The sequence below is a fragment of the Cupressus sempervirens genome, chromosome 7 (assembly GCF_028749045.1).
Source record: "Cupressus sempervirens isolate cs-2001-9-10 chromosome 7, ASM2874904v1, whole genome shotgun sequence".
Taxonomy (NCBI): domain Eukaryota; kingdom Viridiplantae; phylum Streptophyta; class Pinopsida; order Cupressales; family Cupressaceae; genus Cupressus; species Cupressus sempervirens.
The window spans coordinates 117,024,087-117,038,363 of NC_143124.1; the positions used below are offsets into that span (position 1 = coordinate 117,024,087).

At 36.4% G+C, this 14,277-nt stretch overlaps 1 protein-coding gene across 9 annotated transcripts in view; it reads right to left on the reverse strand.

Annotated features, from left to right (window-relative positions):
* Positions 1 to 14,277, reverse strand: part of LOC149545781 (protein PLASTID TRANSCRIPTIONALLY ACTIVE 12, chloroplastic-like) — a 139,828-nt gene that overhangs the window by 24,603 nt on the left and 100,948 nt on the right. For all 9 annotated transcript variants that reach the window (XM_089790830.1, XM_089790827.1, XM_089790831.1 and 6 more), the window contains one exon: positions 5,743 to 5,864. In XM_089790830.1, coding sequence (XP_089646956.1) covers positions 5,743 to 5,864 — 122 coding nt within the window. The remainder of the gene's footprint in view (positions 1 to 5,742; positions 5,865 to 14,277) is intronic.

A 14,277-nucleotide genomic window follows, 5' to 3' on the forward strand; every position in this document is an offset into this window, starting at 1 on the left:
TCTGCAAGCTTGGGCTAGCCTTCCTATAGTCCTCTTCTCCTCAGTTTACCTTGCAAAATGAAAAAGGAATTGGATTGAAATTATGAAAAATTGATGAACACAATGAAAGAAAACTAAGAATTTTCATAAGTAAAGTTTATTTCAGATTCTATTGTCATTGTGAAACTTTTCTAACTTGAAATCAAATTCCCCCTATTAATTATTGTGGATCTCTGATAGATAAAACAATTACAAATAAATGCTTGCAGAGAATATCTTACTTGAACAATGCAGAATATATTTGCTTTTCTATGGCAGAGATCTCAGTCTTATCTTTCTCCTTCAACAGTAACTGTAACACTGAAGTTCTGTATAACAATTGAAATAATGATGATAACAGAAAGTAATGTTTATACAATATTGTTGCTGATTGTAGGTACTTGAATGCCATGTGTATTGATTGCTTTCCCTGCGGCAGCATGCTCACATATATATGAGGGTAAAGGACATGACTCCGAAGAGTCATGTCTCTACGTAGCCCAAGGGCCATGCCTCTTCGGAGGCATGTTAGTTTATAACAATAACAAACAAACTTTATATACGTGCCCGATAACAATAACAAGGCATGATAATGAAATTGTCTCCCAATAATAAGGAGCCCGATCATTATGAAGTCTGCCGATTAATCAATAAATATGATCTCAGTACTACTGATAATCCATGAAACATTACAAGGATGTAGGCATATATATATATATATATATATATATATATATATATATATATATATATATATATATATATATATCTGTGATTTATGGAATCAGCAGTGATTTCAGTATATCAAGTAATTCATGTTTTGCTTCTTCTGATGCTAAACATTAACACCCCCTCTATGCGAAATCTCCCAAATTTTGATCTTGGTGCAATTATGACATGAATTTGATAAAATCCTGGACTTTGAATTTGTTTTGGGCTGCAATGGAATGCCGAAATTTATCATTATCATGCTTTTCATCTCAGAATGGAGGAAGATCAGACATGATAATTCCACATTGTCTAACCACGTGAAGAACATTGCTGCAACTTTCTGCCATCTTAGATGGAAGAGGCTGCTGCCTTGTGATGGAACTCTTTGTTTTGGCACAGTTCGGAGTCCCAAAATTCCATGCCAAAGGGAGAATCCAGACTATCAATTAAGAATAACAAGCGAGAATATTAAGAGATGATGTTTTAGGCATGGAATGTACTGGAAAAAGAATGCATTTTCAACTACCCAAAAACACAGAACATGGACAATGTTCAATGGAAATATCAGAAAAAGGTTTACTGGAAGCTGGAACAAAGATTTTGATACTGTCTGAAACAAGTTCTTTCATTGATGGAGGAGAAAAAGGCAGGCTGATTTCAAAGGCTGAGAATAAGTGGACTTGGATGAGTTGGTGTATGAAAAATTGAGATCATGCTCCTTGTACAGTCACAGCAGGGGTTGATTTAGCAAATATGGTTGAAGTTCTGGAGATTTGGACAGAACATCAAGCTATATGTCAAGTTCTGTGAAAAGAGGATTAGAGAAAAACTCATAAGGGATTGAACAATATTGGTCGGTCTTTTCAAATGGGGATTTCAAGGGTAGACTTTTCTAATCCTTTAAAAAATAAGGCACGTTGGTGAAACCAACAAAAGTAGATGAAACACAAATTTGTATGGAGTCAATATCATTGTTCAATAGTTATGTCGAAGGATTGGTTTTCTATATTTTCCTTTGTCATCATTCAATCATCTCAATATCATCTTTGTAAAGAAATTCATCAAATCTTGATATGAAGATATTCGCTGACAAGATTTGCTTTTTAATTTGAGTTTAATCATCACCTCACAGTTTAATTATTAAAAAAACCATAAAGATCAATGCAAGATAAGCAACATTGTGTTCCAATCATTGTGCATTCAGTATTGACTGCTCCTATTTTGGTAACCTTGACATTTTGTTCTGAGCTTTCCAACCAGCTATTGATGGAGTAGAAGAGGGCAGCTTCAATGGTGTCACACTTTGGTAGAATAAAGTTCCTTGTAAACATCCCTCTACTTGTGCACTCCAACTATCCCTAGGAAATGGCCTGCTCTAGTACCATGCTATAATGTCAGAATGTGTATGCTTCAATATGTTTAGAGGAAGACTCAATCTTCCTAGATATATTTTGGCAGTTTCTTGTAACCAAGGGACACCATATTTCATTATGCTTGTAATATAATATAATTATTATATAATACAATTATTAATATAATGATTGTATTTTCAATTTTATATAATATATGTAATACAATTACTGTTAATACAATAATTATATTATCACGACCTTTATGTTATCTATGTGGACCTGGAGGAATCCAACCATAGCTATAATAAAATCAACACTTTATACAGCTTAAATCTTGGTCCTTGAGAAGAATTAATTTTGGCCATTGATTCAAATTGTAAAATTATTAAAAGGCTTGAGCCTTTTCTCTTTTTGTAAGGATTTCATGAATTGTTGCTTGAATGCTAATGAAATGAAAGCAGACTTCTCATTGACCTGGTAAAAAGTTGTGCTTATTTTCTTGTAACCAAGGGACACCACATTTCATTATGCTTGTAATATAATATAATTATTATATAATATAATTATCTAGGATACTGATTCGTGTGGACTGGCCCAGGCTTCCGTATCCAATGCGGACAGATGCCGGATGCTAGCAAGAAGCCAGTCGCAGGGCTTCTAGATGCATCTGAGAGCATCCACAGCCCAAAGGCCAAAAAAGGCAAAAAAAACATTAAAAAACCAATACAAAAAATAGTATCATGCCAAGTACATGACCACTGGAAAGGTCAAACATTACTAGATTACATCCACTTATAAATAGGATCACAAACAGAAGAAATGATAATAAAGGAAAATTTTCAGCTTTTCTTGTCTCTTACCAGCTTAAGGAAAAACAAACCTAGTTAAGCATATTGAGCATGCCCTTTTCTCTCAACAAAACTTCATACAATAAAGCATGCAAAAACAAGATGTATCAAATTAATCATATAAAAACTAAACACAACTTTGTGTGTGATGACCATAGATTTTAAGGAAAAATAAGCCATTTGGTTGAATTCATATAACCCACATATCAAATTCACACCCAACCATTAAAAAACAAAACAAAATATCATGGAGAAGCCTTAAGTATGAGAGAAATACATTTTTCTTTAAGTATCATAGATTCATAGTCATACTATCAAATGATTTGTTTTTGTATGTTTCTTGCATTTCTTTGCATATATTATATATAATGTGCGTGTGTGTGTGTGTGTGTGTCTAAAATAATATATATGTATGTATATATATGTTTCCTCCCGCATCCGCATCCAGAAAAAAAAAAATCCCCGCATCTTGTATCCGCTTCCGGAATCCACCTCAGAATCCGCATCCGAATCAGTAACTTAGATAATTATTAATATGCTGATTGAATTTTCAATTTTATATAATATATGTAATACAATTATTGTTAATACAATAATTGTATTATCATGACCTTTATATTATCTATGTGGACCTGGAGGAATCTGACCATAGCTATAATAAAATCAACACTTTATACAGCTTAAATATTGGCCCTTGAGAGGAATTAATTTTGGCCATTGATTCAAATTGTAAAATTATTAAAAGGCCTGTGCCTTTTCTCTTTTTGTAAGGATTTCATGAATTGTTGTTTAAATGCTAATGAAATGAACGCACACTTCTCATTGACTAGGTAAAAAGTTGTGTTTATTTTCTTGTAACCAAGGGACACCACATTTCATTATGCTTGTAATATAATATAATTATTATTAGTATAATACAATGATTATATAATATTATTATTAATATAATGATTGTATTTTCAAATTTATATAATATATGTAATACAATTATTGTTAATAGAATAATTATTTTATCATGACCTTTATGTTATCTATGTGGACCTGGAGGAATCTGACCATAGCTATAATAAAATCAACACTTTACACAGCTAATATCTTGGCCCTTGAGAGGAATTAATCTTGGCCATTATTTAAATTGTAAAATTATTAAGAAGGCCTGTGCCTTTTCTCTTTTTGTAAGGATTTCATGAATTCTTGCTTAAATGCTCATGAAATGAAAGCAGACTTCTCATTGACTAGGTGAAAAGTTGTGTTTATTTGTGTTCATAGTTCTAACTTCTTGGAATCTTATTTCAATTCAATTCAGTTTGTTTATAAAATTTAATTTGTTTGATGCACTAGACTTCCTATGTTTATACCATTTGTAGCTTGCCAATGCATGTTGCAGTTCATGATTAGTCTGAACTCTTTTAAGAAACTTTAGTTCAATCGCTAGGTCTATTTTTCATTACTGTGTGTCTTACGGGATTGACAAATGCTTAATGATCTGAAAATCATAGCACTGATTGTGTGTAGTTGCATTAACTTGGCAAAGCACATTCTGGTTTAGCATTTCAGCAGTCAAAGTAGATAACTTTGAATTAGGATTAAATAGGATTAGCTCTCTCTAAAGCCCCACTTTATCATGCTTTCAGTTTATCTCAAGGGATCTTAGTTAGGCTAGCCCAATCTTGAAGTGCAGAAGGATGAGATTTTCTTTGCAGGAACAAGTATGTATTTTGCTTTCTGTAACCAGCAGCAGTATATTTACCACCAAGTTATCCAAGCTTAGTCAAGAACTGACATTAGGAATCATGGGGTTGTCTTATCCGATCACATCCAATAGCACCTGAAATTTCCTTGTTCAAGATAGAATAGGACATACTTAGCATATTTTGCATTGGTGCGTGTAAAAATCTCGTTAACAAAATTGGCACTAAGGGGAGGCGGGTTAAGCTCCAGCAAATTAGTAATATTTAAGTCGTGCATTTGAAATTGAATGATTGTGACCAACATAGAATATTATTAAGCATTTTAGTTCTGAAAAGAGGACATGACACTGTCGCTAGCTTATTTATTAAAGCCATTCTTGATTCCAGATGCTTAGTCAAAGACCATGGTGGCTCACAATCCCAAAAGACAACATATAATTAGGGCTATGAATATGATTTTGGCAGCTTCCAGGTGGCTCACAATCCCAAAAGACAACATATAATTAGGGCTATGAATATGATTTTGGCAGCTTCCAAACGACTCTGATGAATATGCCAATTCTCTCTAGCAGTTCAATAGTAAATAATTCTTGTTTAGAGACAACCAGAAACTTTGAATCTGGATAACTAAGCATTAATATGTAAATAATTCATCTATCATCTGTTAATAATCTCATTACAAGAAAAACAAGACAATAGTTTTATTGTGATGGATTCACACATCAATCATAAAATAAAAGCGGAAAGACAACTGTCTGATTGATTCATTTTTTTCACTTACAAGCTAAATATATATAGATATGATCAGTATGATTATGTGAACAATGAACTAAATTTTACCTGAGATGCAGTTCAAGAAAACCAATTAGTGTCCTAACATATTTCTGAGGAGCCTAACATCATTGACAAACAGAAGCTATGTTTGATAATATTTGGGTGGCATAGTGCCACTCTGTATCATAGAGGATTGGGCCAACTAAGAAGAGAATCAGTACTATTTATGAAAAAAATCTCTAGGAGGGAAACATTTATAAAAGTTGTCCCAATAAGAAAATTTTAACATACAACTTGTAAGCCAAAAACAGTACTTTTCTTCAGTGAAATTAGGTGTTAAGGTTCAACCTGTCTTATCAGATCCAATGGCTCTCGTACTGGTTCATGAAAATTGGGTCCTCGATAATCAACAGTATGATCTGGTGCCTGCTCATAATTTATCGTTGGATATGCTGGATCACCTCCAAATGCTGCATAACAATAATATACACAACATTAGGTATTACCCAGAATGAAGAAAATACTTGTTTGCAGAAATAAAACTACAAGTTAGTAAATATTGAGCAACATGGAATCACGTGAAACCAATAAGACCATTAAGATCCTTTGAGATGTGATGTAGGAGCATCACAGGAGAATGCCAATCAGCATCAATAAATAAAAAATCTACTTTTGGCTTGTCTCGGTTTGTTAGCATCTTTCTGACTCTGCAAAGTTAAAATTCGGAAAACGTCAATTGCAAATTCTATGAATTTCTGTGTGGCAATGAGCACCAGCCCTTATTCTTAAATCCAGACATTGAAAGCCACTCTTTGTCAGATGGTACTCAGCCAAATTATCAGGAGTGTTATCCATTAGTAATGATACAATTCAAGAAGCATTGTATGAGGAGGAAATTTCCCCTGATGAACATAGACTCCATTTGGTGAAAAGCAGCTTGAAGATGGTTGTAATATGGCAATTTATAATATCTCCTCAGTGGTATTTGTTGCAAAGAACATTCAACACTGCAAACAAATGTATTGGCAGATTTAACCACTATTTCAGGAGTTTTTCCAGCATCCTCCCAGCCTTTGAAAATGGGAGATTTGGAAACCATTTTGAACTTCCATCAACTGACAAAGGATCGAAGGAATTTGTCAGTACTGCAACTTCCCTGGAAGACATTCAAATGTGAAACAATAGACAAGGCCAGGGATTTTTTGACAGAATGCCTCAAAACATGAGGCCTCATAGAAATCCGTGATTACAGCCATGTACAACACAGATTTGCTAAAGGACTATAGAAACTTAAAAACACATAAAATTAGTGTCTGCATCAAAATACAGTTTAAAATGCCCTCGATTTGTTTGAAGGCTAAGCTAGTGCATTGGTAGGTGAAAGTCAAAATTCCACAACCTTTTGCCAGCATCCCCATATCTTGCAAATCAAAAGAGTTGTGTTTTTTCTTCTTGATATAAACTAGCTCAAAAAGAAATTAAAGAAATGGCTAAGTGAATTAAGGGAATATGGATGCAATAACTTTATAAGATCCCTTAAAAGTTTCTACTGAGTTTTTTTCTTCTCGATATAATTTTGTCAAGCAGTTTGCAAGAGAAAAATTTTGTGAAAATTTTCAGATTTGTATTCAACAATTTTTCCATGATTTCAGTTTTATATCTTCATCCCGTAACAATCTTCACTGTTAACCGTCAATGGATGCTACGGTTGTTTAACTCCAAAAAACACCTAAGTCAAAAAGCCAAAGATAGAAACCATACTAGAGGTTGATGAGCCAACGTATTCTTTTTACTTCCCAGTACTTCTTCAATCTGACTTTGTTACAAATTCTGTAAGTCACAAGCCTTTAAACGTTTCAGTTTATCTTCCTTTAACAAGATCTTCAACAACCGTACCACCTTATAAACCTATCAGTCATCTGCTGCAAATCCATCACCTTTTGATCCAAAGCAGTCTGATCTCCTAAGGTGTAAATCCTCAACATACTTAAATTCTTAGCTTTCATTCCTTCCTCCTTGAAAGGAAGTAAAGTGAATCTCTTACCATCCAGAATGAGAGAAACTACATTCCTTTGTAAATCATTATAGCTCCAACATTATACTGTCAAGGACTTCCTGAACAAGAATGGCAAGCACTCATATCTACAACATCACATAATATTTCATCCTAGTATGGACCAATACTAAAATTAATCAAACATTGTTCCTTCACCTTAACCATGTGATCTTCTTGAATCCAATGTATCCCATAAGGACAAGGATGCTTGAGTCTCCTAAGTCCAAGCTTATGTACCATTTCCTCTGATACAAGGTTATTAGTACTAACACTATCCATAATAACACTACAACAATTTACCTTTTGATTTACAAAGACTTTGGAACAATTGTTTCCTCTAGAACGGACCTGATTCCTTGTTACTCAACATGACTCTTTTGAACATCAGAGTTTCTCCCATCTCAAGTGTAGCTTCATTATCATAGGGTCTTCGTCTGCTTGCTCCTTGTGTCACAAGGTTTTCTTTTCATTTGCCTGAACCAAATGAACATTTGTAAGCCTTATGTCCAACATTACCACATTTGAAACACCTGTTCTTGAACTCTCTGTTTCTACTAACCCTTCCATGAATCTTCTGATCAGGTTCTTCTTCAATTATAATTTCATCCTTTCTTTTGTCACCAAACAGTTTATCCATTACCATATGTGTGACTTTCTTTCTTTCAACTTATATTCTGTCTTCAAAGCATATTGATAAGCATCTTCAACTGTACCAAGCCTTAAGATACTTAATTCATCCTTAATATTAAGTCTTAAACCATTAACATACCTAGCATCCTTTTCCATAGATCCTTCCCAGTATCCAGATCTGATGGTCATCTTATAGAATTCTTTGGTGTACTCTTTAACTGTCAAAATCCTTTTGCTTCAAGTTCTGCAACTTAAACAAGTCCAGTTCATGAGCATCCAGAATGAACTTGGATTTAAGCCTAGAAACCATAACTCTCCATCTCATGATAATAGGCTCTCCATTATTTTCTCTATATTTATATAATTCTTTCCACCATAATGTATTGTCCCTATTTTTGGCAAGCTCCTGTAGGTGATGGAGTCAATTCATTATAGCAACCTAAGTGAGTTGACAGGGTGATTTCATCTGTAGTGGACTAAAAATTTTCAGCAAATCTAACTCAGGTAGTTGCCATATTTGGCAGTGCACATGGTGGGCTGGCAGTTAGTCTTCACCTGCATCGGATGGGGATATTGATTGCACAGATTCATATTTATTTATTATTTATTAAAAGTTTCATTATTATAAAGAGCACTTATAATAATGTTATAAAATGGTGTTAGTGAAGCTTCTTCAGTGAAGTTTCATTTGGAAAACTTTGTACCAGTGGGGGTTATAAATATGAACCCATTTTGATTAAAAAGCACCCGATTATCCGATTATCTTATTTGCTTTGTTGTCCTGGTGAAGTTTCTGAGGTTCTAAATCTTAATGCCCTTGCTAAGGTATAAGGGTTTGGAGTTTAGAGTCTTTTGTTTTTTTATTCATGTTGCTTGGAAGAATCCAATTGAAGTTTGAGCTATATCTTCATTGTTGAAGTATAGTGGAGACTAAAAATCGTGAATTCTGAGAATTTTCTTGTGGCTTCTACAGTCCGCACTGTAATTGAGAAGTCAAATTCAATGAGACTCTTAAGCATCCATTTTCTTTCCTACTGAGGATGTGATTTAATTAATAAGGCTGAGACTTGCAATTAAAGAGTTCTCCGTTTTCCTACTATGTGGAATCTTGAGCTGGGAGGTTGTCATTACCTAACTAGGCAGCAATTTGAGATTCTTTGAGGCCTGCGCCCACTTGTTTGTGGTCTGCAGTTGATGGTTAAGGCCTGCGATCTTCATATTAGGGACTACATTCCATACTGGCAGCCAAAGTGAGTTTGCACAGGCCTGAGTTTTTGCTTTTTGGGGGACCACACTGGCCGAAAGAAGGCCCTGCACTCAAGTTAGAGACCCTGCTTTCAGGCTTAGAAGCCTGTGATTATTATTGGAGGCCCTGTGGCTTGATGTGGAAGGGCTGTGATATATTTTGGAGGTCATGCGATTGAAGTAAGAAGGCTTTTGTTGATACCAAAACCCTATGAGCTTGTTTTCGGAGCTAGTGTGTGGGCAACAGACTGCCATTATTGTTTAGTAAATGCAACATTCAGCTAGGGAAAGGCGGATGAACTTTCCAAGGATGTTGTCCAGACATTGGGTGACTTATATGGAGACAAAAATCAAGTTCACTGGCTGATATGGTAATGTTCAATTTATAGTAATTTAATAGAATGGCACAGCTCAACATCTAGTATTTAACTATTTATTAGCATTTAGTTTCACATTTACATTTGAATGTATTTAACTTATATGACAAAACTCAAAAGCAAATACATTTCAAACATAAGATTTATAGTATTGACCAATTATGTGCCAAATGTTTGACAAAATGCCTCATTACTGATTAGTAAAGAAATTTGGAAGCTTAGGGAGTTATATTCTAGACAATGTCTTTACAGCGGTATCAAAGTCATTTCCTGCCATCCTATGGAGTAGGAAATTCCTTACTAACTCAAATCTTCTATTGTATAGGGAGTGACCAGCACTCTTGCATTTTCTAGTTATGGACAAACATAGGAGGCCTAGTTGTTTTGGGAGCCGGTAGATGAATGTGGAAAGTAGCGAAAAAATATACGTTTTTAGGGAGAGTATGGAGAGACTTAAGTTTCATCAAAAGAGATTGGAGGTGAGGCTTTCAAATCTGGTGATGGTTGATAAGATAAGATAATAATATTAATGTCCAACAAAAAACCACAAGTATTTATGGGACTGAGCGTACAAACAAAAGAGTCAACCAAAGCAGGAGCACCAAACAGTGTCTAAGAATAAACAAAACAAGACACGAAACCAAAAAAACCAAGGTGAGGACTAAGGATCCTTCCTTGGTACAAAGAAATCAGTCACAGAAGAGTATAACCATGGACGATCCAAAGTTTTAAATCATCGCTGAGAACCGTTGGAGTGTCATTGCCTAGAAAGACCGGTGCAGTGTCTGACCAATCTAGAGTGAACGATACTAGATGGCCTTTTCGAGCCCCGTGGTGGAGACAAGGAGGAGTAAAAGGTAGTGATGAGCTGGTCTGAGATATGACCCAGAGGTACAAGTGACTGCAGGGCATGCTTGCAGACCTAGGTGGCCTCCTGTAGGTAAAGTGCAAGGCACTGCTAGTTAATATAGTTGAACAACGCTAAAAGAGAAAAGCAATCTCTGAATAGGTAGTAAAATCTCCCTCTAATCTCATAGTAGATAGGACAACGAAATATAAAGTGAGTCTCAATCTCAACCTCTGCCAAAGTACACGATCGACAGATCTGGTCCTCTCTATCCATATGGTGATCGATCTGGACTCAAAGATGATGGGAGCCAACTCTGAAGGAGCCCAAAGAGAATTGCAGGACGTAAAGATAAGCAGGGCAGACAATAATACCATTCTAAATCTCAAGAAAATCCTTAGCATAAAAGGCCATCTTCAGACATAATCCACCAGGAGGATTACGTTAGGTAGTGATAAGGTATTGTCTATAGATAACCTGTCTGACATGCTCATTCAACTCCTATCATGAGGGAAGGAGGTGAACAAGAGCATCCAGTGAGAACTAGTAAGGAGGAAGACAATCAATCTCAATCCCTATCGAACTCAACAGAGAGGTGGTCTGGGCATACCAGCAACGAGATCTAGTGCTCATGTCGGATCTCCACAACAAAAGAACAGTATGCCAGATGAGAGTATCTATGTCGGTCAACATTTGAATCCATAAAGCCTCAAAGCCGATGGAGAAACCAGATCAAGTAATCAATGCAAAAATGGCCACAAGTTTGAAAGGATGAGCTCCAAACTCGGCCAAGACAATGTTGTGGCGGGTGAGTCTATGACATCTAATGATATGTCGTAAAAGAAACGTCTGAACACACTCTATAGAGGCCCAATCTGAAACAAGAGGTGGTCCCAAAACAAGCAAGCCATAGAGAAAGGTCAGTCGAACCAAGTAGTCCAAGAGGGGCAACTTGGACAAAGTGTCCTAAAAATGATGTCTGAAGCACTATCTTTCGAGCATGGCCAGGGAACCCATGCCCTTACTAACTCTGGATTGAATAGCTGGTCTCAAGCTGAAGCAGGGTCCCGAGAAATTTACCTCGAGATACATGTAAGAAGAAGTAATCTCAACCTCCTACCCCTAAAAGAAGAAAAGAAGATGAGAGATCTTTGAACAGTTAAAGATCATAACCCGAGTCTTAGTCAAAATGACCACGAGCTACTGTTGATCACAAAAAGAACCCACCACCTCGCCTCTTGGCATAAGCATTTCCCTTAACCACAGTGGTGCAATGCATCTCCCCAAATCTAGATTCGGTTCGACTAGCAAAGCATCACCAATGGCCTCAAGCGCCTAGCTTATTTCCTCAATATCAATTGATCTATCCTCTTCTTCACTAGTGATTGTCACACCATCTCCATGTTGGTTCTCCGAGAGAGAAGAGTACTCGGTACTATCACTACAACCACTTGATTCTAGATTAGAGCTCACCTCTACCGCGACCCCTTGTCCACTTGTATTATCCCCTTGACTTCTAGCCTCAATTATGCTCTCCCTTGACGGTGTTGCATTTCGTCTCTTTGCTAGAGGTTTCCAATGTTCTTTACTTTTCTCAACCTCCAAATTCCTCTTCTTATTCTTAACTACTTTTTGTCGCTAGCTACTGCCCCCACCTTTCTGTCCAATTGACTCGGCTAGACCTTCCTCCAATTTCATCCTCTCATAAGTAAGGCGTATCTTCCGACACTGTAATTGCCTTAACTTCTCATTGTACCATGACTCGGTGTGTAGATCAACTATCCTTGTAACTGCCTCTAAGGAAGGATCTTGATGATCATCCCAATCCACTGGACTCAACTCTGTTCCATCCACTGTATCACAATCTTCTCTTAGCACATTTTCATCATCTTCCAGTTGATCGGGAATATAAAGGCCTCTCCATCTGATTGCCCTCATCATGCTCACTAACAATCTTGAGAAAGTTGGCTTTCTCACATGAAAGTCATGTTGTGCATTGGCCCAAAAATCTTTTATAGTAGGAATATGTTTGAATGTGTTTTCGTGAGATGCCTTGATGAGACCATTAGGATCAAATCCTTGTCTTTCTCTATACCATCCTAGATGATATTGCTCTAACTCTTTCTCCGCAACTACAAAGGCGACAGGATTGGGGCAAGTATCATTGCCTATTCCAAATGAGAAGGTAATCCCTGTCTCACCTTTAAGTTTCATAATCTTGTCATAATGCTCAAGTTGCCTAGCCAACTCCATCAAAACTATCTTGTCATGTAGGTACCTTAAAAATTTCTTGGGACAAACTGTACTTCCTGCTACTCTAATATATGTGAATTGCGGAAATTGGATGAACCAACTCCCATACTTCTTAACTTTTACTTCCGCTTCTGTTGAGGGCCTCCTAGCAAGTGTCCCTTATAATATCTTTACCATCTTCATGGCAAAGGCATCATAAAACATCTTATACTCTTTGGTGTTGTACAAATGCAGCTGTGGATAGCACTCATGCACCAAACATTGCCCCGACCCATTACCAATCACTCCTAAGGCCTTAAGTCTAGCATTTTCATATAGTCTCGCAATCAGATAGAAAAGATAGGATCCCATATAGAATTGCTTTTGATTTTGCACTGTCCTATGTTGCAACTCTAGAGTTTCACTTATAATTCTAGCCCAATCAAATTCTCTATTTCCATTTTCAATTTCATCAATAAAGTAATATATCCAGTTCTTGAATTGCATACCTTGAGCCATGCCCATGATCCAATTGAAAAGCACAATTAGATCGTCGTACTTCGGTTTGAAATCTAATTTGGTGAGCTTTGATGACTTGGTGACACCCCTCTTGCCCTCGTGTAACCAATTCTGTTTTAGATAAATGAAGTAGGCCTCTTGATTAGCCTGAAAGAACTTGGTTGTTTGATCCATCGTTACCGTCGTCATGTCTCTATGTTAAGGGATATTGAATACTTCTTCGACCACTTGTCTGCTGATGTTAGCTAACACTCTTTTCCCTTCATCAAAAATGATGGACTTGGTAACAATATCAAACCGGGATGCACATTCCATTACCAATTCCGGACAAGGCAAGGTAGGAGGGAAAGTCGCCGTGTACAATTCCGCTCTTGTAGATCTTCTTCACCATGGGAGATTGTCCTTCTTTCAATCTATCCTTCAACCATACCATGTTCACCGTGCCAATATTGGTATCACTTATTTGCCTCACTTTCAAGAAGGTGGTCTTAGGCATCATGTCTTCCTTGTCTTTTTTGGTATTCGTTCCCTTTGGGTTCCTGCTTGCACTAACATCTACCATCCTAAACACTTATTTATGCCCCTTCGTTCTAAATGATATGGATTACACTTATCAATCTCCAAACTTCAACCCTATGGATGAGACTACCACTTATTTCTACCTATTCGTTACCTTAGGATGGACTACACTTATATCTCCCAACTTCAATCCTAAAGTGGTCTAGCTTATTTTTGCCTCTCCAAGTGTCCTAATATGAAATCTACGCTTATATCTCCCAACTTCAGCCTATCAATGGAAAATGATGAAGTGGTCTATTATATAATACAAGATGTTTGGTGATCGCTCATAGAGGTTATTGAATGATGATAGGTCCCAAGATTGTGATTTACAGTGGCTTATTTATGAGGGGGAAGCAAAGACATGTGAGGAGTTTGACATGGTAGTGGCTTCCACTTCTTCAAAGGAGGTATTGGTT